Source organism: Amphiura filiformis, chromosome 1 (assembly GCF_039555335.1).
Source record: "Amphiura filiformis chromosome 1, Afil_fr2py, whole genome shotgun sequence".
Classification (NCBI taxonomy): Eukaryota; Metazoa; Echinodermata; class Ophiuroidea; order Amphilepidida; family Amphiuridae; genus Amphiura; species Amphiura filiformis.
Window position 1 is genome coordinate 30,199,858 of NC_092628.1, and position 27,451 is coordinate 30,227,308.

Consider the following 27,451-nt stretch of genomic DNA (forward strand, 5'->3'; position numbering starts at 1 on the left):
CTTTTTCCGGAAAGGTCACAGGGTCGCCGTGACCTGTGCAATAATTACAATTAAAATTTTTCTTATTCTAACAGCAAGCGTTTCTAAAATGAAGTATGGCGAAATGTGGTGTAGGTTTCAACTTAAATATCAATAACAAATGATTGAGCGTCTGACTGACCGCACACTATAAGTATAAAGTTATTGCACCCGACACATTCTATCAGTAGCCAGTGTTGACTCAAAGGTCATGTACGGGGATAAAATAGTATTTAATGCATTTTATTTAAGCTTATTTAATACCAATTCATCAGCCGTACTTAGTTCTTGCTTCTCAGTATTAACACTGACATAGTTGGGTTAAAACAATACGCTGTATATTAATAAAAATATTAATTTGCTTGAATGATGAATATTCATACGCAGCGATATAAAACGTATATATAGAAACGTAGCGTAGAAGTTTGGTTTCTATTAATTTGCTTGTTGTGAAGTTCTATAAATGTGCTTAAACTTAATGCAAAAAGTTAATGAACACAGTTAATATGGCCTGACAGCTTTCTGCAAAATAATAATACGTTTGCTCTACATGTTTCAGCTTGTAAACCAAGGATAAAGGAAATTATTTCTTCTTCATATTCTTCTTTTCCTGATTATGGAGCACAGTATAATCGCCCCGATATCTTCATGGCAGAAATCGCCATGGTATGTTGAATCCACAGCCACGCATGGCCATTTTGTTCCGACCTTTGAGACGCATAATGAGCCGAGGGACATCGACTAAGGCTACTGAAAATAGCCTGGTAATTGACCTATCTGTGTGTGAGTGAACATGTATACGCCATTGATGAGGTCTGCCTCCACGGGAGTGAGTGCAGCTAGCCTAAACACCAGGCACAAAAAGAAACTCGTCAGTTATATTCATCCTTTCTGTTCAATAACTTGATAATACACAGTGGTATTTAACCAATATTAATAAAGTTGAAGCCTCATTCAAATACATGTAGCTAATTTCTCTACTTAAGTATATAAATTACAGATACTTGTAAAATGTCTTCTTTTGTCTTTAATACATCGCTTTCAGCTTAACCACTAGCAGGCTGTGTTAGCACATCTATCACACTAACAAAGGTGTGTACCAAAACCTGAATTTTGCTAATTTTTACGATCCTCCTGATGAGCAAATCACTGAATGGGCCCTTTAATCTAAACTTTGAGGTTTTAAGGTGGTACTACACCCCTGGCAAATGCTGTGCCTATTTTCATGATTTTTGCATTTTTCTCAGTATATAATTATAGCGTATTGGTGACAAGTAAGATATGTAGTATATTTATACGGGCAAGGATTACAACTACTGCACTGGAAATTTTATTTCAGCAGTTGTGGAGTTACAGGCAAATATGAGGGGAAACCAATTTGATCAATAAATCAATAACTATTGCCGTGAGGTGCTGAATTTTCAGTACAGTAGTTGTAGTCCTTACATATCTTACATATACATATCTTACTTGTCACCAATGCGCTATAATTTTTGAGAAAAATTCAAAAATAGACAAAAAAATTGGCCAAGGGTGTAGTACCACCTTTTAGGCATTCAAATTCACAGGGCACTAAAACGCCACAGAATGGCCTGCGTATGACTGGTGTCATTGGCAAGAAAGGTATTTCACGGACAAACGAATTAACCTTGAATATTGTATTGTTTAGCTTCAGCACCGACCTTGTCCTTGACTATAATGGAAAGAGTAATGCATGAATAAATGCGTATTTGACTTGTCCGTGTCAAACAGAGGACATAAATCGTTGAACCGTTATCCAAAATATATGACAACAACAACAAAATACTAGATCAGCAACACCAAGAGTGAAAGTTGTTTTGATATATTTTAGTTCATTATTTGCATTTTATAATGCCGATTCCGACGGTGAAGCTTTCCAATGGGGTATTAATGCCCGCCATAGGAATTGGTAAGTAGTATGAAAGCATGCATTTACCAGGTTCGGCAAAAACTAATTTTATATTATAATAATCAGGCTCAGTTACTTATTACATTATATCTGTACATCGTAGGCCTATTGCATGAATTTAAGATAGATAGAATTACTGTTAGGTTTATCTTGAGAGTGCAAGACACCTGCTACAACATGCATAGTAATTTTGTTCTAATACTCCATAGGATTGAACAATATTATGGGTTTGGACTCCGGGATGGGGGAAGCGGGGTGTATGGGGTGAGGTGTGTGGTGTAGATGTTAAATGGGCTATTGACTGTGGCTTAGCTAGACTGGGCGCCATCATAGAGGGCACCCATTTCAACATAAATAGTCATCGTTTATTAGACCGAAATTCTACTTGATTATGCTCCTCTCGCAATTGTTTTAGGAAGGGGAGCGATTCTCATCCTTGCCCCAGGCGCCACGGATGCCATAGCTACGCCACTGTCTATAACTGCTCTTTCTCTTTTTTTTACAATGCAATAATTTTTCATTTAGACATATGACGAAGAAATGTCCATATATCAGTTTAAACGTGATTATTGAATGTCCGTGTCTATATTATTTGTTGCTAAAAACTTGCTATGAATGATGAGCCTATTCAAACTGGTCATAATGATTTTATAGGTTCTTCGGGAGAATTTGGAGGTTATGGACACGAAGCAACAGTGTATGCCATTCAAGACTGTGGCATGAGACTAGTAGATACAGCTGCTATTTATGGAACAGAAAAAAATGTTGGTAAAGCTATTAATGAATCTGGTATTCCACGGCAAGATTTCTTCATAACTACAAAGCTTTGGTTTACAGATATGGGATATGAGTCTGGAAAGAAAGCTTTGCAAGCATCTTTAAAAGCTTTGAATTTAGAATATGTCGGTAAGTGTGATAAATACATGCACCTTTTATATTTCACGGGTTTTAGTGGGTCAACCTGCATAACATTTTCTAGATACCCGAATAGAGGTTATCCATGTTACTCATGTGTGACTTCTAACAAAAGGCGCTGATTCCCGTAGTATTCCTCATTCAAACCAATTCAATGCACGACCTCGGAGTTACTTGCATGACTTTGGCGGGCTATTTTGAAACATTCATTGTTGCACATGCAGGTGCTTCTTGTGAAAATCCTAAATAAGGTATAGCAGTCGCTGATAGGATATGCAACTTATAGAACACGGATAACCTCTATTGCACCAACACTGTTGAAACCAAAACGACGTGTTTTTGTAATGTCTTCTGCAAGTGATCTAATAAAAGCAAACCTGATCGATTACGTGACGTGATGAGGCTAAATTTATTGTAAAACTGTAAATTTCCATCAAAGGTCTTGAAAAAGTTTTGCTTGCCCTTTGAAGACTTTAAAAGGAGGCCGGTCTTTCGATTGTTTCAGACATGTCAACCAATGCTGGTCATGGTTTATTTCTATATTGCGAAATAATCTGAATATTAAATGTGCTTTAAACGGCTCACCCGATATGAAGGCTAAATCATGAACGTAGACATAAATAAAAGATAATATAGTAGATTTGGCACTTATTTGGTTTTTATAAAGGTAAAGGTTGTCGCACAAATAGGCTAAATTTTTCAATTTCAAAATTAATGTACCCTTAAAAAAGCAAGTGATTTCTGGATTTTTGGGTCGCTCGGGAATCTGCAAAAAAACCTCTTTTGACCAAATTAAATATCTTATAGAATATAAAGTTGAATGCGATGTAGATTTTGCAGTGTATGTGTAATCCTCTCGTGATAAACAATAATTGCATTCAAGTGATATTATTTTGCAGACAACTTGTAAAACTTAATGTGTTGAAATTATGCATCAAAACAAAATCTGCAAGACCAGTGCATCCGATATGGGGGTGAGGGGATTGAGTTAGGCGGTCCGCGCCCCAGACGATATAGGGTATTTGTCCCTTTGCCCTTAATAAGGACGACTTTGGAGAACAAAATTTGATCTCAGGTAATTAATTAATACCACACATTAGCTATTTTGCTGATAGCAGCTAGCAGATAGCTCATCAATTCACATATATACTGCTTATAGCAGGTAGCTTAGCAATGCCCATATCTACTGCTTATACTATCAGTTATAAGTTATAGCAGGTAGTTTTATCAATTCCCATATCTACTGTTGATAGCAGATAGTTTATCAATACCCACATCTACTATCGATAACAACAGGTAGTTAATCAATACCTCACATCTACGATAATAACAGGTATATTGCTGTTAGCAGGTAATTTATCAATGCCAACATCTACCGCTGATAGGAGGTAGGTTCAGATAGTTTATCAATGTCCAATCTACTGCTGATAACAGATAGTTTATCAATGCCCGCATCTATTGCTGATTACACGTAATTTATCAATACACATAATATACTGATGATAGCAGGTAGTTTATTAATTCCTGATCCTACATCTAGTGTTGATAACACGTAGTTTATCAATGCCCACATCTACTGTTGATAGCAGGTAGTTTATCATTCCCCACATCTACTGCTGATAGCAGGTAGTTTATCTATTCCCACATCTACTGCTGATAGCAGGTAGTTTATCTATTCCCACATCTACTGCTGATAGCAGGTAGTTTATCTATTCCCACATCTACTGCTGATAGCAGGTAGTTTATCTATTCCCACATCTACTGCTGATAGCAGGTAGTTTATCTATTCCCACATCTACTGCTGATACTCCAAATTTTCTCGTATCTCGTCCAAAATGTTACAGATTATTATTCCGAAGGTTCATTACTCCAAAGGTTCGTTATTCTGAAGAGTCAATACTCCGAAGCCTTCCGAATTTTCTCATTATTCCGAAGGGTCATTATTCCGATACGGTAAAGATCGTTATTTCAAAGGATCGTTATTCCGAATTCGGAGTAATGACCCTTCGGAATAACTATAGCCTTTGGAATAATGACCCTTCGAAATAATGGTCATTCGGAATAACAACACGATCACCATGAAAGTATCCGATTTGCAAGATATTTGCAATCATCTTCAACACACAGTCATCTATTCGTTTGTGTACTATTATATATAATACAAAGGAAAATAACCGACTCATTTTTATGCTCCAATCAAAGTTATTTAAAAATATCAAAGAATCTTCTTTGCACCGATTTGTAGCAGATGTGAACCTTTTCCCTAAAACATATTTTTATCTGCGTAAAATGAGCTCCAATATTACAGTCCTATTGCTCACAAAATATACATGCATACATACATGTATGTAAGGATTTATATTGCGCCTTATCATAAAATACCAAAGCGGATTTCAAAAAAGACTTACACTACAAAAACATGCAAATGAATATACTATACTAAAACTGATCAAAAGTTTACGCAGATAAAATACAATGACATTGACACCGCATTCGCATTTTTCCGTAAAAAAGTGACAAAAATAAAGACAAATTTCGGAATTGTCTTCTGGTGAAATAATTTTGTACACGTATAGACTTTATACAGTCTCTCCAACTTACCCCCTCCCAACAGATCCTCCTTCACCCTGAGCAAGTTTGATTAATTTATTACTTTTCAAGAAAATGGGTCATTCCAGTTGTAATTCATACACCCCCTGTGGAAAACATGACCTTAACATCCCAATTGAATTCACGCTCCCTGTATGGGCCATACAGTGAGCGTGAATTCATACAGGGAGCGTGAATTCAACCGGGGAATTCAATTGGGCTACTTGAATGGGTGACTCCATTTGAAATCTACACCCTCTGTGTGGAAGATTTAGAACATGTCTAATATGGGGGTATGTGGATTTCAACTGGAATAGCCCGATGGGGAATCTTTTGGAAGTTTGGAACAACAGAAGTAATCGGGCTTCAATAAATTTGAGATCGAATCAAAAAGAACTTATCATAATACCTAAAAATGCAACATATCCACCATTTATGTGGTTATTAACATCTGGAAGAATTATTATTATACGTTGATATCTTTTTTGAATCGGCAATATCCAGTTGAATCAAATGCCCACTTAGGAATAACGACATCGCCTCTTTTAGTAACAACGTCTTTGTCATGTTTGCTAGCGCGCTCACATTTTCGTTCGACAATCACTTTACTGGATGTATGCATTATTAATGAGCTGTGATATTGTACTTTGGTCATGTTTGTTGTGAGTTGACTAACATCAAATGGTACATAAAACTTCTCCCATCCTGGATATGGTAAGCTTTCTGCTGGATATTGATACTCATTGCCAAGCATCTGTAGAAAAATCAAACAGAACGATATCAAAAATAAAATTAGATTAGTGCTATTAACTAGTTTTATTATCTTTTAGTGAAACTTAAAGGCCCATTCAGTCATTTGCTCATTCAGAAAATCATCAAAATGCAGTTTAATTTGTACATATCAAATGAAACACAAAATTATCCCTGCAGCTGAAATGGGATCGCCCTCGTGAGGTCACGCGATGTTTTCATGAGGAGCCAATTGGGTGCCTTGTTTGGTATCAGGAGGGCCAATCACGGGCATCCTTGCTTGGAGCCGTCGGTGGCCATTTTGTTGGCTAAGGCCATTCTCTGTCAGTTTTCAGCAAGAACGGATGCAGAATTTTTTTTTATCCCACCCACCACTCCCCATATGTCATAATTGATATCTGTTTAAAATTGATTTCAAGAGTTTGATAGTGTGTCATAAAATTTGAGTCTCGCAGTAGTGAGACAAGTACATATAAAGTGTCGGTCTTCAAATTAAAAGGTAATGAGGAATGAGATGAAATACGAAAGAGAAAGGAAAATATATTCGATTGAGAGTTCTTTGAATTTGAATAATATTCTAATTACATTGAGGTTTTTGAGTTACATAGTAGTATGACTATTGTATACGGGTGTGAGAGTGTGCGTGGGTAGATCACTTTAGGTTCAATTTCTATCTCAGCAACACATTCTATTCTGTTGCGCAGTTGTATTTTCTTAAATTCTATTTGTATAGGTGTGTTCACTCTAGTGTGTCTTCAGAAGCATTGACAAAATCGATACAATTGGTACCACTTTCAGTCTTAGGTGGTAATGCCCTTCAGTCTTAGGTCGAGTAATTTTATTTATAGCAGGAAGGAAGGAATTAACACCAGGTTGGCATGGGATAGCTAGACAGGGGCCAAGTACTATGCCCTCAGATTTTTCTTGTTCATCAAAGTATAAATAAAAATGAAATATTGGGTTCAAGTTTTTATGAGGTTGCGCAGCCGGCTGGTTATCGCGTTAATTTCTGTTAAAGGCTGCCTTTTGTATTAGACATGATATCCTAGTTATGTATTCGAATTCATAAATGTGCAGAGCATGGCACTGTGTTTGCTTGGCGTTGGCAGCGAAAAATAATGGGTTTTGCAATTAACTCCTTCAACATGTTCAAACAAAAAATCGGGTTAATGGTCCACTGTGGTGAAGAGGCCTCGACCGTAAAATTCAGAAGCTCTTCAAATAATCACAAGCGTGGATCTTGCGGTATTTATTATGTATGTATGTATTATTCACTGAGCGTGTTTGTAGAGAGCCAGCTTATCAGTTGTTAGGCGCTTATCACCGTAGAAGTACTTCAAGATCATTTGCCATTGCAGTGTGGTATTTCCGTGATAAACTACTACAAGCACGCTCGTAATATCATTATGCATTTAAAGTGTATTTTGGTCAATCATATAATGTTATTCTAATTTAATTATATTGATTTAATTGTTACTGCCTAAATGTATTGAGATTTATTTATATACCAATGACTCTTGTTTACATTTAATTTTATTACTTTGTTAAGAATATTAGTATCACTTGTATATTGATGTTGATGATTGATGAAAATGAAATATGAATGAATGAATTTACTAGCAAAGGAAATGAGGGGACCAGAAATAGCTTATTCCCTGGTACAGGGTACGGATGTTAACAAGTAGTCCTTGTGGCAGTTTTTGGATCATTTTTCTAAAATGATCGATTTAATGTACAGAATTATACATGTACTACATTAATAAATTCTATTTAGTACTTCCAATATCCGTAGGCATCTACCTACTGGGTATTTGGCATGGGTTTATTTACCGATGTCCACTATGTAATCTGAATATAACTTTGGGCTTTCTTTTCCTTCTCTATATCTTAGGACCAAGAAGCCTATAATAAAGGGTGCGTTCAGATATTACTGGTACATTCCTTTGGCTACTTCCAGACGAGCCATTATCAATGTTGTTTGGCAAACTGCTTTGTCCTTCGGTCTTCTCTTTCTCAAAAATAGCTTAACCTTTGCGAACCCTTCGCGACAATCTCAGCTAATCTCAGATACTTTATAACGTGGTGACATTCATTTTGAAAGATGACAATCTATAAATCTATAATTCTACTTCCTTTCAAGAGAACACAATTTAGACGATTGAATGAAGACGAAGATTATTTGTAATATGATTTCATTTCATTTCATTTCATTTCATTTCATTTCATTTCATTTCATTATTACCTCATATCTAATCGAGAACATGAGAAAATATTGTAAAGGCCATTAAAGGTCCGTAACCCGATCGACAGCATCATCCCCCGATTTTTTCATTGTTGATGAGGTTTTGGTATCACATAATAGATACTATTTTTCTCATTACTATCCTGAAATTTGACGCTCCAAGTCGATGTATTTCCAGAGAAATCATCAATCACAGCGGTTTTTACAGGTATACCAGTTTGTAAACAATAAAAATTACTTCGGATCATGGGAAGAGAAAAAAGCGAACTACGCTAAGTGCTGAGGAGACGGTCCGCCGTATATAATTAAAACAATTCCTTGATTATTTCAGTTGTTGAAATAGCTCAATTGGCTAGCGCGCCGTTCTTTTACCCGCGAGGTACCCGGTTCAAAACCCGGTATCGGAAGGGTTTTTTCCTCTCCATTTTTAACCCAAACTTTTTATATTCATTTGAAATGTACATATTGCAAGGGGAAATATATTTTGTTTCCTTTTTTTCTGAAACGGTACGAAAAAACAAAAACAAACAAAAAAACAACAAATATTTTTCGTTCAATACGGACCGGGCATTGCAGCATGTCAGCATTCGTCATACGAACGGGAATTGTTGTTGTTGCATGCCTACCCAGAATGCAATTCACGTATACAAGGTATTGGATTGCAAATTTGGCTATTTATTCACATTTACGCTGAAAATGCTCTCGTTTTTCACAAAGCAGCATAAAGGGGAGATATTTGATATTATTATGTAATTTTAAAGACAATCCATATCCAAAACCAATAGGGTTACCCCTTTAATATACGCATCTATGATCAAGTTTTTTGTGTCAATGCCTTCTCGGACTGTATTTATATTGGATGGTAATTTAAATCGATGGCCTAAATTGATATTTAGTGAACTTTATAATATGAATTCAAATAACAATATGAGATGGAAGTGAAAGTGGATTCAGTCAATAGAAAATATATTGTATGATATAATGATATGGATTTTATGTTCAAAACATACCTTGATAACAATAATGACGTGCCAATATAATATTGTGGTAGAAAATGCTTGTAAAAAAACTTCCTTAAACGATTATGTTCACAAGAATGTGCCTTCTCTAGAAAATTATCTTCTTGAGAAAATTTTCATTTATGGAGCCAGTTTGAAATTCAGAGCCCGCTCCAATACATTGTCGCTTGATAGGAAAGTAAGTATTTGAGATTGAACTATTTCTGCCATTTGTAGCCTTTGTACATGTTGTAATGATGGTCAAGAAGATGTTTTACATTTTATGTAAGGCATATAAAGATATCAGAACTCATGAAATGAATAGCCTTAAATATTCACTTTGTAATGTAGGTTATACCTCAGTCCGGGCCTCAGTCTGAAACATTTCCATCAGTAGTGAATTGAATGCTCAAATGCATTTATCTTAGGTAGTAATGTTCTGTACTTCATGCGTATTACATTCATTCATTACAAGTATTGTAATTTGTAAAACATTTCTCAATGGGCTCATGTCATTCTAGCTTATTATGTTCATAAATGTATTTGTCTTGAAGTCCTTGTTTGAGCTTGTAATTTTGCCATATAGGCCTATAATGAGTAATAGCTCAGAAAAGTGTTGTATATAGATAATGTATCAATTATGTATATATATTATTTAAAGTTCAATTTTTTTATTTTTCATCTAGGCCCTATATGTATATAGGGCCTACTCCGGGCCAGGGAGGGAAATATATTTTGTGTATAAGGGAATTTTAAATAAGGGGAGGGGTATTCTTGACAGCGGGGAGGGGCGAGTGTTATTTAAGGGAGGGGCATATCAATTTGAAAGTGTAATAAATAAAATAAATCAATAAATTTAGCAAAGTTATAGTTCATTGAATCTACAACCATATGACAAAACAGGTGAAAATAGTTAATGACATAAAATTTGAAAACTATTGTTAGGAACACTTGAGGTTTTGACTTTTAAAATTAAAACCTACATTTTGGTCAAAAATGTGCTTGGATAGGTAGTTTTCAACAGATTTACCACACTCGCCTTGCTATATAACATTGAATTGCGTTATCTGTTGACCTAATGACGAAAAGTGTTTTTAGGGGGAAGTGTATAGCTTTCATTTGACATAAAAAAATTCTGATTGATGAAGGGAACACGTCTAGCAGGTAGTTTATCAATGCCAACATCTACTACTGATATGATAATAGCCCAGCAAACACAAAACGTTTTCGACATCATTCGCAAAAGGTTATAAAAGGTTGTCAGAAAACGTTTAAATGTCGGGTTATATAAAGGGTATATTAAGAGTATAAAACGTTTCCATAACCTTAAAAAACATTTTTTGATAATCTACTGCTCAGTAAACAAAAATGTTTTACAGAAAACGTTAAAATGTCGGGTTATATAAAGGGTATAAAAACGTTTTAATAACATTCCAAAAACATTCTTGAAAACTTGATACAAAACATTCTAAACAGAATGTTATTTGGGGGTTGAAAAAATATTTTGTGAAACATGTTTGCCCAAAATATTTTCAATAACGTTTTATAAACGTTTTCATGACCTTTATATAACCCGACTTTTAAATGTTATTAAAAGGTTTTGATAAAAAAAACATTTTAAGAACATTTCTGTGTTGGCTGGGTTCAAATATTTTAACATAATGTTATTTAAGTATTGACACAATATTTGGCAAAAATGTTTGCAAAAATAGTTTACAATTACATTTTTTGAAGACATTTAAAAATATTGTTGTAGTGTGTTTACATACAAAACGTTTTAATACGTTATCATGACCTTTAAATAACCCGACATTTTAATGTTATTAAAACGTTTTTACCTCAACCAAAAGCCAAAATATAACCTATTTAAAACGTTTTTAAAACGTTTTGTGTTTGCTGGGAGTTTACATGACATTTTACAGTCCCTTAAGGTACTAGGTATATCACAGAGTCAGCGAGAACGATGCGGGATTCGTACTGATACCAAAAAAGCATTTTTATTCCTCCTTTAACTTGTAACGCTAAGGGACCGTTCAACATTTACGTCAGGGATAGGTGAGCGTTGTAAGCGGGAATCTGAATTTTGGGTATTTTTTAACCTTTCGACAGTCATGTTAATGTCTAGGATTTATTCACAATTTTCAAAATATTAAAGATGGATGATTTTCCGTCAGGAAAGAAAAACGTTGTGATCTTATTATTAAGTATTCTAATAAAGAGCTTTGGGATTAGGACTCGCTAAATATTTTAGGCAGCGAGGTAGGTACCAGGATAAATCACACGGCTTGGTAGATGCGTCTTGGTTCACTCGTCTCGGCTAGTCCCTCAGATTGGTAGTTTCTTCATCGGCTATTCATCATAGATTTGGCATGGGCGCTAATAAAAAGCTCTCCATAGAACTAGAGGTTCGACCAGGGTCTTATTTAGGCTTTCAGACTCAGCCAAGCACGAATATTATCACACCAACATCAAGACAATCAAAACCACAATTTACTGATATTTAAGTTATTTATTACCTTACTACATCTTCTTCATTTCGTATGAAACTTTATATTAAAACTAACAAGTGAACTGGGAATAGAACAAACTCCATTATCAAAGTAATAATTAGCGAGAATTATTCTCGCTCTAAACTAAGAAGTTGTGTCCAAGTCTTGACGCACACGGAGATTTTATAGACAGGTGTTATCTCTCTGAGTGACTGCTACAAGCTACAACTAAACCTCAGTTTGCGTCGTCCACAAGACCTCTGTTTACAAAAGACCATTGTGACGTTTTACGATAGTCTAATCGAAATGAAACGAGAGAGTGATTTTTCAGTCGGGGTGAATGACACCATAATTTTGATTAAATAAATAAATGAAAATAGAAGGGCACGGGATATAAAATAATATATCGCCACAACAGTATTAATTTTCTATTTGCTCTTACAACCCATTCAGATCTTTATCTAATTCATATGCCAAACTGCCCTGATGGAACTACAAACCCAACCAAGACTCGACAAGATACGTGGAGAGTGCTTCACGAAGCATACGAGCAGGGTTAGTGTAATATACTTTATACATCCTTGTCTTGTACATCTGTTTACAGTGATAAGATAATTTGCTATATAACGTGCGAGTATGGCCTATCCTATACATGCATCTACCTGACTCTTCATACATCTGTGTTAACTGAATTGTAAACATGAGTTGCCATTAAAAGGGCTTTCGTGATCCACCCACTTTTTTCAAAAAAAGTTGAGATTTTTATACGACTGGAAACCTCAGCTGGGTACATATATGGAAAAGTAGTCTCTTTTGCTCAAATAAAAGGGGTCCCACAGTTAAGCAATGGGAGAAAATTGTCTTTTTTCTCTTTCAACTTCAATTATTATGAAGGGAAAGTCTTTAATTTTTTGGCTCACTCTTATTTGTCTCAAGTATATATTAAACTTTACTTTCCCCGATTTTCAAGGAAATCTGATGAAAGACCTCGTCGTACAGGAGCACTAAACACGGCAAGGTATTCCCAAAATCTCACTCGATTTACAGCGAAATACACTGACATGCACCCCATGTCATTAAAGTAGCGTGCTATAGACGGCCCTCATGTTGATAATAGAAAGTCCGATTGACTTGGCTTAAACGGTATTTGCTAGAAATACTTTGCCAGATTCTACTCTCTAAAAAGGAATCTGATTGGTTACAAAGTGCCGTCGTACTGTAGGAAAAACCATACCCTCTTCCGTACAGCCCTGCTTAGTGTGAGCTAGTGTGTTGTGTGGTAATGTATGCATTGTGCATTGACCTCGAACGCCTCTGTACACACAGCGTGCACACACTGGAGTCGAGTATAATTTATTTAAAGAGACTTTCATAGGAAAACTTTTCCATATCTTGCAGATTATTCGTTTAGCAAAAATATCGTCAAATGATTTGAATTTCGTTTTGGTATACCAGAACGAAATTACAACACTGGCCTATGGAGCAGTGTAATACACATAATCAGGCAGAACTCGCAAACTCAAAATCGGAATCAACTGAAATTTTGGGAATAAGCTTTTTCGTGAATATCTACTGAAAAATGTCATAAAAAGAGGATGCTAGGATCACGAAATACTCCTTTAATGTTTTTCCAAAGCCTATACATTCTCACTACCGGTGTTAACCAATACCTGAAGGGGCATATCAATTCTGTCAAATCTACGAACAAGTAGTACACTTTTATCTAGGAGCCCAGTTAATTTTAGTTAATATTACCGTAAATTAGACTTGATCAAATAAACTAGATGTAGATAATACAGCTCATATTAATAACACTATAGGCTGTAGGCAAGTATAGTGACTGAAAGACAATAATTCCTTTGGTCTTCACTATAGGTATATGTAAATCAATAGGCGTGAGTAACTATGACGTACGGCATCTGGAAGAACTTCAAACCATGCAAGTTGTGCCTCACGTTAACCAGGTGTGTAACATTGGGTTAAGGGGGTACTACACCCCTGTGGTATATTTGTGACTATTTTTGCATTTTCTCAAAAATAATAACACACTGGTAACAAAAGTTATGTATATTATTGGGGCAAGGAATCAATTACTACACTGAAATTTCAGTGACTCAAGACAAGCGGTTCAGTATAATATGATAGGAAATAAGGTACATCCTAGCAGTACCTTATTTCTTATCATAAATACCAAACCGCTTGTCTTGGGTCACTGAAATTCCAATGTAGTAATTGGATTTCTTCCCTTATAATATACATAACTTTTGTTACCAGTGTGTTATTAGTTTTGAGAAAATGCAAAAATAGACACAAATTTATCGAGGTGTAGTACCCCTTAATACATTTAAACTCCACACTCCCCGTATGGAAGATGTTTGAAATACGAATTTGAATAGCATTAGCACATTAGCCAAATCTATATGAAACCCATTCTCCTCGATATGGAAGAGTCATGTTGAATCTTTCTCAGAGGGCGTTTGAAATTCAACAGTGTACTTCGGTTATATCTATAAATGCGCTTTTATAAATACGCACGTGACCCATGGGCACGACATACCAAGACCAGCAAGCGTGACCAAATCCTCATGCATTGACCACTATACAGAAAGGGATAGGAACTCTGTAGATAAATATTATCAAATTTAAGTATTTATTGAATTGCAAAATTATTACACATTTTGCAATTCCGAATTTGTAATATGTTATCAAAAACAACATTTTGAAAGTATTTGACGACGGAAAATATATTCAACGACCGACACGTTTAGAATATAATCACAAAGTTGAACAAAATAGACAATTTTGCTGCACAGCAGTCTAATGTTGTTCCGCCTTTGCATTCAATTGTATAGAAAGACCACTCGTTATGTAGAAGGACATTTCGAGACTTACCGTCTATAGCTGTTATGGCAGCGCGGAGGTGGTCACGTGCGTGTTTATAAAAGCGCATTTATATATATGTGACGTTGCATGTCAAAAGGGGACACTTTTGGACTCTCAACATTGTCAATAATATTTTTAAAGGCCGATATCTCAATTTCTAATTTTATAATACCATAACTTACGACCTCAATATCTTCGCTTAGGAATGTCCGATTTCATTGGGGAAAACGGCATTGTGGAGCAAAATATCCCTATATTTAAGATATGTACAAACCTCAAAATTGATAACCTGCCCAAAAGTGTCTCCTTTTGACATGACACGTCACATATAACCAAAGTACACCGTTCAAAAGGAGCTGCTTTAGGTGTTCATCCCACACGAAATTCATACTCCGTCTGTGGAAGAAAATCATGCACAAGGGTAGTGTGGACTTTAAAATGAGTAGATCGTTTTAATCCTTTTCAAAAAAATGACATTTTTGGAACGCTTGCGTGTAAATAACAGAAAACTGTCACCCCCTCTCCCCCGTGCAATGTTGAGAAATGCCAATGTCTTCAGCGGTTCCCCAATGTGTTCCAACATTGCTTGATGGGGAGAGGGGAAGGGTGAATCATTGTTGTAGATGTCATGTTTCTTCCCAAACACAATATAGGTCATTTCCATGAACATAAGAAATTCTGCACGGAATTTTGACAGAGTGTGCCAAGCGTTCCAAGGACTTTTTTCCTTGATTGTCTCTACCGAATGCAAAATATTTCATCTAAATTTCGTTTTTGTCTCATAACTCAAAAACGGAATGTCGTATGAGCTTCAAATTTCACACGATTTGAGAGTGGATTATATACTTTGCAATCATAATAAAATTGTTGATAACGAATTTGGTTTATTTAGGGAGTGGTCACCGAAAACACCCCATATGCTAAATTACACACGTTTCATAATTATGGCTCTAAACTGCTCTAAAATGTCATTTGTGTCCATAACTCAAAAACAGGATGTTGTATGAGCTTCATATTGCACACGATTTGAGAGGGGATTATATGCTTTGCAATCATAATAAAATTGTTGATAAAGAATTTGGTTTATTTAGGGAGTGGTCACTGAAAACACCCCATATGCTAAATTACACACTTTTCATAATTATGGCTCTAAACTGCTCTAAAATGTCGATTTTGTCCATAACTCAAAAACAGAATGTTGTATGACCTTCATATTGCACACGATTAGAGAGTAGATAATATCCTTTTGAATCATGATAAAATTGTTGATAAAAATGTTGAGTTATTTAGGGAGTGGTCACTGACAACACCTCCTATGCTAAATTACACAAGTTTTGTAATTATGGCCCTCTTCTGTATGATACTGAGTCAATTTTCGTTTTTGTCTCATAACTCAAAAACACTACAAATGCATTTTTCGTACAATATCACAATGTTTTGCAGCATGTTTTCCAAAAAAAATTTTAAATGTTATTAAAACATTATGTACCCTTTATGATATAACCTGACGTGTAAAATTTATGTTTTCTCTAAAACTTGTGTTTGCTGAGTATAGGCACATCCGAGCGAATCAGAAAGATTATGATGTAACAATTTGAAACAACTCATTTCTGAATATTATTTATAACAAAATACGCTTTTGCGATGAGAAAAAAATAAAAGAAAAAAAAACGAAACAACAATTTAATACACTTAAAGAAAAAATATAGACCACCATTGGGACTCGAACCATGCACATCAGTCAATAGCCAAAAAGTTAACAGTCGGAGGACTAATCCGCTACGCCACGCTGCCATTGCACAAACGAAGTAACAAGTTTTGTTCTTTTATAGTAGTCAGGTATCGGGAAAGTGTAAACTTGTATAGTAGAAATGGCAAAGTGTATCAGTTTACCATAATGACAAAATGGTCCAAAATCGACATTTTATGTTTTGAGGCCGCATCTCATGACGCGTCACGTTCGTTTACATGTGCTATACCAATTGAGCATGTTTTAATGCAAAAGGAATGTCACCTTTATTTCTTCTATGAAATTTGTTAACACTTTACCATTTTGAATTGAAATAAATATATATACAATTTCTTTCAATACAAAATGAAAATACTATAAAAGAACACAACTTGTTACTTCGATTGCGAAATGGCAGCGTGGCGTAGCGGATTAGTCCTCAGACTGATAACCTTTTGACTATTGACCGATGTGGTTCGAGTCCCATTGGTGGTCTTTTTAAAAGTATATTCAATTGTTGTTTTCGTTTTTCTTTTCTTGTTTTTTTTTTCTCATCGCAAAAGCGTATTTTAATAAATAATATCAGAAATGAGTTGTTTATGCGTATTTATTTCAATTCAAATTGGTAAACTTAACTGTTAACAAATTTTATATATGAAACGAATGTTTCATTCCTTTTGCAATAAAACATGTTCAATTGGTAGAGCAAATGTAAACGAACGTGACGCTTCGTGAGATGCGGCCTAAAAACATAAAATGTCGATTTTGGACCATTTTGTCATTATGGTAAACTGATACATTTTGAGGTTTCTACTATAGGGTGCTTGCATGGAAGATCACAAAGTTCAAACCATCCTAAAGACACGCTCCAGAGGACGTGCAAATGCACGGAGTACAATACCAATCACCTGTTTAACTGCTTTTGATCAAAGTAATTCTTTGTACTCCATGCATTAGCATATCTTATGGAGCGTGTCTGGAGGATGATTTGAACTCATGACCTTTCGTGCAAGCACTCTATACAAGTTTACACTTTCCCCGATACCTGACTACTATAAAAGAACAAAACTTGTTACTTCGATTGCGAAATGGCAGCGTGGCGTAGCGGATTAGTCCTCAGACTGATAACCTTTTGACTATTGACCGATGTGAATGGTTCGAGTCCCAGTGGTGGTCTTTTTTAAAAGTATATTCAATTGTGTTTTTTTTTTCGTGTTTTTTCTCATCGCAAAAGCGTGTTTTAATAGAAATAATATTCAGAAATGAGTTGTTTCAAATTGTTACATCATAATCTTTGTGATTCGCTCGGATATGCCTATACTCAGCATACACAAGTTTTCCAGAAAACATTTATATAAGCCTATACTCAGCAAACACAAGTTTTAGAAAAAACATTTACATGTTGGGTTATATCATAAAGGGTACAAAATGTTTGAAGTTTTAATAACATTGAAAATATTTTGGAAACATGCTGCAAAACATTGTGATATTGTAAAAAATGTATTTGTAGTGTTTTTGAGTTACGAGACAAAAAAAATTTGACTACAGTAGAGGGCATAATTATGAAACTTGTGTAATTTAGCATAGGAGGTGTTTTCAGTGACCACTCCCTTAATAACCCAACATTTTTATTAACAATTTTATTATGATTCAAAAGGATATTATCTACTCTCAAATCTGGTGCAATATGAAACTCATACAACATTCTGTTTTTGAGTTATGGACAAAAACGGCATTTTAGAGCATTTTAGAGCCATGATTAAGAAACGTGAGTAATTTAGCATAGGGGGTGTTTCCAATGACCACTCCTTAAATAAACCAAATTCTTTATCAACCATTTTATTTTGATTACAAAGCATATAATCCACTCTCAAATCGCGTGCAATATGAAGCTCATACAACATTCTGTTTTTGAGTTATGGACACAAATGACATTTTAGAGCAGTTTAGAGCCATAATTATGAAACGTGTGTAATTTAGCATATGGGGTGTTTTCTGTGACCACTCCCTAAATAAACCAAATTCGTTATCAACAATTTTATTATGATTGCAAAGTATATAATCCACTCTCAAATCGTGTGAAATTTGAAGCTCATACGACATTCCGTTTTTGAGTTATGACACAAAAACGAAATTTAGATGAAATATTTTGCATTCGGTAGAGACATGTTAACCTTTTGACTATTGACCGATGTGAATGGTTCGAGTCCCAGTGGTGGTCTTTTTTTAAAAGTATATTCAATTGTGTTTTTTTTTCGTGTTTTTTCTCATCGCAAAAGCGTGTTTTAATAGAAATAATATTCAGAAATGAGTTGTTTCAAATTGTTACATCATAATCTTTGTGATTCGCTCGGATATGCCTATACTCAGCATACACAAGTTTTCCAGAAAACATTTATATAAGCCTATACTCAGCAAACACAAGTTTTAGAGAAAACATTTACATGTTGGGTTATATCATAAAGGGTACAAAATGTTTGAAGTTTTAATAACATTGAAAATATTTTGGAAACATGCTGCAAAACATTGTGATATTGTAAAAAATGTATTTGTAGTGTTTTTGAGTTACGAGACAAAAACGAAATTTGACTACAGTAGAGGGCATAATTACGAAACTTGTGTAATTTAGCATAGGAGGTGTTTTCAGTGACCACTCCCTTAATAACCCAACATTTTTATTAACAATTTTATTATGATTCAAAAGGATATTATCTACTCTCAAATCTGGTGCAATATGAAACTCATACAACATTCTGTTTTTGAGTTATGGACAAAAACGGCATTTTAGAGCATTTTAGAGCCATGATTAAGAAACGTGAGTAATTTAGCATAGGGGGTGTTTCCAATGACCACTCCTTAAATAAACCAAATTCTTAATCAACCATTTTATTTTGATTACAAAGCATATAATCCACTCTCAAATCGTGTGCAATATGAAGCTCATACAACATTCTGTTTTTGAGTTATGGACACAAATGACATTTTAGAGCAGTTTAGAGCCATAATTATGAAACGTGTGTAATTTAGCATATGGGGTGTTTTCTGTGACCACTCCCTAAATAAACCAAATTCGTTATCAACAATTTTATTATGATTGCAAAGTATATAATCCACTCTCAAATCGTGTGAAATTTGAAGCTCATACGACATTCCGTTTTTGAGTTATGAGACAAAAACGAAATTTAGATGAAATATTTTGCATTCGGTAGAGACAATCAAGGAATAAAGTCTTGGAACGCTTGCGTGTAAATAACAGAAAACTGTCACCCCTCTCCCCGTGCAATGTTGAGAAATGCCAATGTCTTCAGCGGTTCCCCAATGTGTTCCAACATTGCTTGATGGGGAGAGGGAAGGGTAAATCATTGTTGTAGATGTCATGTTTCTTCCCAAACACAATATAGGTCATTTCCATGAACATAAGAAATTCTGCACGGAATTTCGACAGAGTGTGCCAAGCGTTCCAAGGACTTTTTTCCTTGATTGTAGGTACCGCCATAGTCGAACGCCTTAACGATTGAGCTAACTTGACTGACTATTGAGCTAACTTGACTGACTTCAAACTGATTGAAGTTTGCAAAAACTGATTGAAGTTTGCATGTCCCTCATCATACACCGTACATAAGCAACACCTGGTATAATTTTGTTTATACTTCATATTCAAATAAAATCAAATGTTCATAATTTGTGTTGAATATCGATAACTGGAATTTAAATGACAAAACTATTCGGAGTTGCGAAAATATTTGATAAGGCGATGACAAACAAACCCCTGTTCTTCGGGCCCGACTGATTTCGTTTTGTTATATAGGCCTACAGCCGTTTTAAGCCGAAGTTTGATTTTGGCTAATAAATTACTAGTAAAACAAGTTCAGGAAGTTTACAATATGTTTGCAAATAATGTCTTTCAAGCTAAGTGTGATTTTTAGGGTAAATAGTCTCTTCCCGAAAACCAATTCCCGACCGACTCACCCCAATTGACAAGTCCATCCGCCCGTAAAAAAGTTTTTTTAACGATATTTTTCTCACCTTCAGATAGAGTATCATCCATTCCAAGATCCTAATAGAGATGTTATCAAGTACTGTAAGGCAAACAACATAGTTCTTCAGGTAATATACCAAGTCTGATACATATTTATTTTATGAAATTCAGGTATAGCGTTTGTGATATTGTTTATCATATTTGTGATTATAAGAGTGTGGACCTTACGTGTGGGCTAGGAGAAAAATCACTATCCTTTTTTACTTTATCGAATAACCTGTGGCTTTTTATAAATAGGCATACTCTCCATTTTGTGCGGGAAAAGCAGTCTCCCATCCTGAAATCATCAAGGTTGCCCAAAAGAACAAACGTACACAAGGACAAGTTATACTACGGTGGATCATCCAGGTAAAAAAAAAATTTACATAGTATTCTATACAGGGCCTTCAAAGTGGCTCTCGTATGAAAAAGGATTGGACTACTGAAATGAACTTAAGGGACGTACCATTAGATTCTCAGGTGGGGGTAGGAAGTTTTGAAAAAAAAAACTTCACCCACTACATGAGCAAAAAAAAAATTATGTGATAATTTGTTTGAATTGTTTTGAATTAAAATATATCACAGTCACCCTGAAAATAAACAATAAATCGAACGTATGGGGTTTTTTTCAGCACGGTATCGTTCCAGTTCCCAAAACAGCAAAAGTTGAGCGAGCCAAGGAAAATTCAACAGTGAGTACTAATTCTCTCCTTCTCAATCTTTACATTTACATGATTTTTCTTGAGAGGGGGAAATCGTTTTGATATAATTATTAGCTTTAACTCAAGAACAGCAAGACTATGAAGATATGCAAATACAATTATTGGGTTTCTTGACTCATTTCCTATCAGATTCAATGTATTCATGTCAAGAAATACACTGCAGTTTTAGTTTTATTTAAATGGCTAAAACTTGAAATACCGTAAAACCTCGTCTACAAGCATATAGAGTGCCTGTGATAAGATAAAAGCTAAATTATTCCAGGCACCATTATGGATTTTGAGCAAATAAATTACAGATCCAAGCATATACAAACAAGTATTATTGTAAGACCAATCTATTGTTTTGGAATATTTACACTTGTTTCGTATTAATTTAGCTTTCATCAAAAACACTAAACGAGGTTTTACGGTATGGCCCCTGCCATCCCATTCGCCGTAAGTCATAATTATTTTACACTATCTGTTCATAAATCAGGTATATACTTGTTTCATTGAATTGATGATTTTATTCATGTTTTATCAACAGATTTTTGACTTCCAGCTTTCCAAAGAAGACATGGATGCAATGGACAATATTCACAAAGATTCCTTTCATACACTTAACCCTTTCAAAGATGTTCCATAAATGAGTGGTATCGGGTTAGTGTTAGTGATAGGGTTAGCATGGTTAGGGTCAGAGTTAATATAAATTGGGGATTTATAGTGCACGATGCCAATTCACAAGCCTCTGTACACTTTAAAGGTTTTCGCTGACCACTGTGGCTCAAACAAACCTTATGAACCATTTTATAACATTAAAAAAACTCAGCTCAATATGGGCGCAGTCTCCTAGTCTACCTATATGTAACCATCGCAACTAGGATCAGCTCCACAAGTAACGTGTAAACCGAGTAAATTAGGCATCGAGATCTTTGCCAAGGGGAATTTTAAGCTAGCGCAATTTTCACGAGAACATTTTCCAACCCCACCATTGCTCGAACTCGGGACTTCCCGCACTGGAGTCTGAAGCTCTAGCAACTGCGCTAACTTGATTGCCAAGGTTATGTTGTAGGGTTAAAGTTACGGTTAGGCTTAGAATTAGGGCTTTGGTTATAGGTTATAGATTTTGGACTATCGACATGTAACCATTGCCCAGGCACTTATTTAGACACTAGACAGACTTTACTACGTTTAGTTTTAATTGGTTTGGTTTGATTACCACATAAAAATCAACAAACATTCATTCGAGATGTAAAGTATAATCAAAAGTAAGAATAGCAAGTACAAATAATTCTTATTTACATTATTTCATATTATAAAGTATTCTCTTTCAAATGCTGATTTTTCGTTTGTCTATTCTACTTATTTATGAATTGTCAGTATTATTATATCTCTTCTTTCAAACTCAAGGACAAAATATATATAACCACATCCCTATTACACTATGTAAATGGAAAATAACCCATTTCGTACCGGATTGTACACTCTTGAAGACATTATTTCAAAAAGGGTTTATGTATTTCTGTAAGAAAACCTTCGATAGTTTTTAAACATATGGATCTTTTTTGGTACTCCGAGGAAACATTTTTGATGCTGAAAAAGAAAAGGCCTGCAGATCATGTAAGCCTAATGGTTTTCCAAAAGGTTCTTGATTTTCTGGAACCCTTTTGAAAGATCAGGGGCGGATCCAGGAATTTTCAATAGAGGGAGCGCCGAGCCACCGCCGCCGCGGCTCGTCGCCCACACAAAGTCAGGCGCCGCTCTGCAAAAATACACAGAGTCAGGCACCGATCTGCAAAAAATAGAGGGGGCGCGCGCCTGGTGCGCACCCCTCTAAATCCGCCCTGTTAGATCATGTGCAAAGGTTATCCCTGGAGGACACTTTAGGACATTTTCGTGCCTATTAAAGGAACATCTCGATTTCATTGCATGATTTTTCTAATGATCATGAACCATTAACTCAGAGTTCAAAACAATAATTTTTATAGTTCATGATCATTAGCAAAATCATGTAATGAAATCAAGGCGTTTCCCTCAAATAAGTAGCTCGATGAAACATCCTTAGTGGGTATGCTAGACCTGTTTTAGTACTTATTATTAGACTTTTAGCCATGTTAGCCCAATAGACATGATAGAAGACATTTTTTACTTGTTATTAAGCCTGTTTTCTGGCGCCAAGGATATCTGCGAAATTTAAATCGGGTTCTTGTTTTACAATGTTTAAATCCAATCATCTTACAACATGGTACAAAATGTTATGCTTTGCTTCTTACTGAGTTGATATTACGCTTCAGGTTGTTTACAATCGTAGTGTTATTATTATTACGACAAGTTATCCTTTATGACATCTTTGACTGAGCTCGGATTGTGATGAATTGTTGATCGTGTTTCTCTTTCTTCCCAACATTTTCTTATGGTTGTACCCTATATTTTTGCTTTCATTTCCCAAAGTCACAAATTAGAGAGTACAGGGAGTCCCAGAAAAAATTACCGGGCGAATGAATTTGAACGTAAGTCGAGAAATAGATATCAGAATCCACCAATCTAAACATCAGCGTGTAGCCCATCTTATTCTGCATCTTATACGCCAAATTTACTGGAATCGGTTGACTGATTGCGAAGAAATGGGCGATTACATAACGCATGTGTCAATTTACTTCATTCCAAGTTTGAAAGTTTCAACACAATGCGCACTAGTGGTTAACTGTCTATGCAATGGGCTTCATATTTTGTTCTGTGAAATCCTTTTTGTTTTAAACAATCTGTTTCTTGCAAAGCATTTAGTTCGGTTTTGTTCAAATTCGAAAACCTGCACGATATTGAAAATGAAAGCTTGCATGTAAGATTGTGCTCGGTACTTGTAAATATATTTTTTCATTAATGTTGACATAAATGTTGCATAAAGAATTATTGCATAGAGAATTTCAGCTAGCTTAAAAATTTTCTCACATAGGGTATATTGCTGATCCATTAATTATCCTTTTCTGGTGCATTGTGGGATTGAAAAAGGGGCAAATCGATCGCTAATTTGCTCCCTTTTCTATCCCACAATGCACCAGAAAAGGATAATTAATGGATCAGCAATATACCCTATACATTAATGTTTGTGGAATATTTCCAAGAAATTGTAAAGCAAAGTTTAAATCTTTTAAAACTTCAACATTAATGTTGCATGGTATCAAAATCACACGTAAAGCTGTAAGCACTTGAACATTGTCATTCTTGGCTCAAATGTTCTTTGGAAAGTTAAAATATAACATATTTGGCAACTTAAAGAATTAAAGTTGGAAAGCTTCCAATATTGCAGAAAACATAGTTTTCTCGGACAAACTATTATTCATCTTCAGTGAAAGCATGAATAACATAACACCATCGGATTATAAAATAGATTATGTGGACTAAATTTAATGAGATACTCAAACTTTAGGAAGCGGTGAGCGAGTATGAAAAAAGCGCCTGTTGATCAAACTTGGAATGAATTGCATTAATGCGCTCATTATGTAATCGTTAATTTCTTCGCAACCAGTCAACCAAATCAAATAACATTTTTGTATACGATGCACAATAGAATAGGCTATGCGCTACATTTTTAAATTTTTGATTCTGATGTCTATTTCTCGACTTACGTTCAATTTTATTCACTCGGTAATTTTTTATGGGACACCCTGTATAACGTTTTAAGACAAACTTAATAATTGGAAGATGTATTCCATAACCAGTATGCTTCGACTATATTTATAAATACGTACACATACGCACGTGACCACCTCTGCGCTGCCATAATAGCTTGTAGACAGTAAGTCTCGAGGTGAGCTTCATATTCGGACCCCCCCCCCTGTGTAATAATTTTGCTATTCAACTAATACATGAATTTGATGATATTTATCTAAAGATTTTCTATCCTTTTCAATGGCATGGGCATTTGTGACGTGGTATATCGAAAGCAGATTTTTTCACAATTTGGGTTTGTTGCGAATTTGTGATGTTATTAATGTTTAAAATATTGTCTGATAGTTTCAGACCGGAATATAACTGGCATCTTGTATTTTTGAGGTAATTTTTCAAGGTAATTCCTACTCTCAACAATGTCAATAATATGTTTAAAGGCCGATATCTCAATTTCTAATTTTATAATACCATACCTTACAAACTCAATATCTTCGCTTAGGAATGTCGGATTTCATCAGGAAAAACGGAGTTGTGGAGCAAAATATATTTCTTTAAGATATGTAAAAAACTTAAAATTGATAACCTGTTTTGACATGACACGTCACATTTGGTGACGCTTAACGCTTGCTGGTTTGGGTATGTCGTGCCCATGGGTCACGCGCGTACTTATAAATACGTATTTATAGATATAGTCGAAGCATACTGATAACTAAGATCTTGGTAGTTTGTTTTTCATCAAGACAAATAAGTCGCTACACATTATTAATTATTGCTTTGTTTTCCATTTGAGGGTCTTAGCTTCATTTTGTTTTTCATCACATCAATAACTTTCTGTTAATATAAAATCAATTACCCAGCAAACACAAAAACGTTTTAAAAACATTTTAAATAAGTTATATTTTGGCTTTTGGTTTAGGTAAAAACGTTTTAATAACATTAAAATGTCGGGTTATATAAAGATCATGATAACGTTTTAAAACGTTTTGTATGAAAACACACTACCACAATATTTTTAAATGTTTTCAAAAAATGTTATTGTAAACTATTTTTGCAAACATTTTTTCCAAATATTGTGTCAATACTTAAATATTATTATGTTAAAATATTTGAACCCAGCAAACACAGAAATGTTCTTAAAATGTTTTTTTCAAAACCTTTTAATAACATTTTAATGTCGGGTTATATAAAGATCATGAAAACGTTTTTAAAACGTTATTGAAAATATTTTGGGCAAACATTTTTCGCAAAATATTTGTTCAACTCCCAAAATAACATTCTGTTTAGAATGTTTTGTATCAAGTTTTCAAGAATGTTTTTGGAATGTTATTAAAACGTTTTATACCCTTTATATAACCCGACATTTAAACGTTTTCTGTAAAACATTTTTGTTTGCTGAGCAGTAGATTATCAAAAATGTTTTTAAGGTTATGAAAACGTTTAATACTCTAAATATACCCTTTATATAACCCGACATTTAAACGTTTTCTGACAACCTTTTATAACCTTTTGCGAACGATGTCGAAAACGTTTTGTGTTTGCTGGGTATTGCTTTGTTTCAATATGATTAAGTCATGTATTGAAATCAAATGTTAATATAGTTTATACAATTCCATTACGGTATATCCAGATTCCTTCTGGCATTTTTTAGTATGTATGCTGACAGGAATATCCTTTGCGGCATCTCTCGCAGAGATCAGCTCGATGAGGCTTGTTGGGATCCACGTGCTTATCTTCCGGATCACAAGTGCATAAGGCATGAACTTTTCCACAGATGGAGCATTTGAACTGCTCTACCTTGTATGGCTTCACGAAGGTTCCAGGACAACTTTGACATTCTTGACCAAAGGCAGGCTGAAAAAAGAATAATAATAATAATGATGTTAAGCGATGTTGAAGTCAGTGAATTACTAGTTTTAATATCTGGCATGTCTAAACAAAAAGATGATCACCAAAACTGCTGATAGAACTACACACACTACACAAAAGTGTATTGCAACATTTCCTCATTTCAAATATTGAGTTCAAGTTTTGGTTTTGGTCACGTGGTTTCCTATTATCCTGCCTTAGCTCTTGAGTGACATGATTATTGATATCTTTGTTTCTACCCATTGCTAGAAACTTAAAATTTGTAGCAAGGAGATTCGGTTTTCATTTCAGTCTCTTATATAATGGTATGAAGAAGATAATCACTTGGTTTGAAGTATACAAAAGAAACGTTTAAATTTCGCAGTGCAATATTCACGAGCAGAGAAATCGAGCATGTCAATCTACATTGAAAAAAACGTGGTTTAGAAAATCCAATAAGCCATGGCTATTTTAGCTGTGAAAAAATATAGACCATCGAAATATTTGCATTCGACATTACAAAAGGGGCGACTCAAGTGATATAAACAAAATTAATTCATGTCCTTAGGAGAATCGATGGAAGGCTATCATGTGGCTTCCAATACATGCAATATAAGCTAGTGACTTTTATTGAAGCAATTTTTACTGGAAAAAATGAGAAGAGAGAGGGGGAAA

At 34.9% G+C, this 27,451-nt stretch overlaps 1 protein-coding gene across 1 annotated transcript; it reads left to right on the forward strand.

Moving 5' to 3' along the window:
* The first annotated feature begins 646 nt into the window (after positions 1-646).
* Positions 647-22,685, forward strand: LOC140141525 (glyoxal reductase-like). Its single transcript, XM_072163462.1, has 8 exons — positions 647-1,948; positions 2,603-2,854; positions 12,385-12,486; positions 13,807-13,895; positions 20,576-20,650; positions 20,820-20,930; positions 21,194-21,253; positions 21,810-22,685. Exons 1-8 carry the CDS (start codon positions 1,891-1,893, stop codon positions 21,906-21,908), a joined length of 846 nt encoding a protein of 281 aa, XP_072019563.1. The 5' UTR covers positions 647-1,890; the 3' UTR covers positions 21,909-22,685.
* Positions 22,686-27,451: the final 4,766 nt, after the last annotated feature.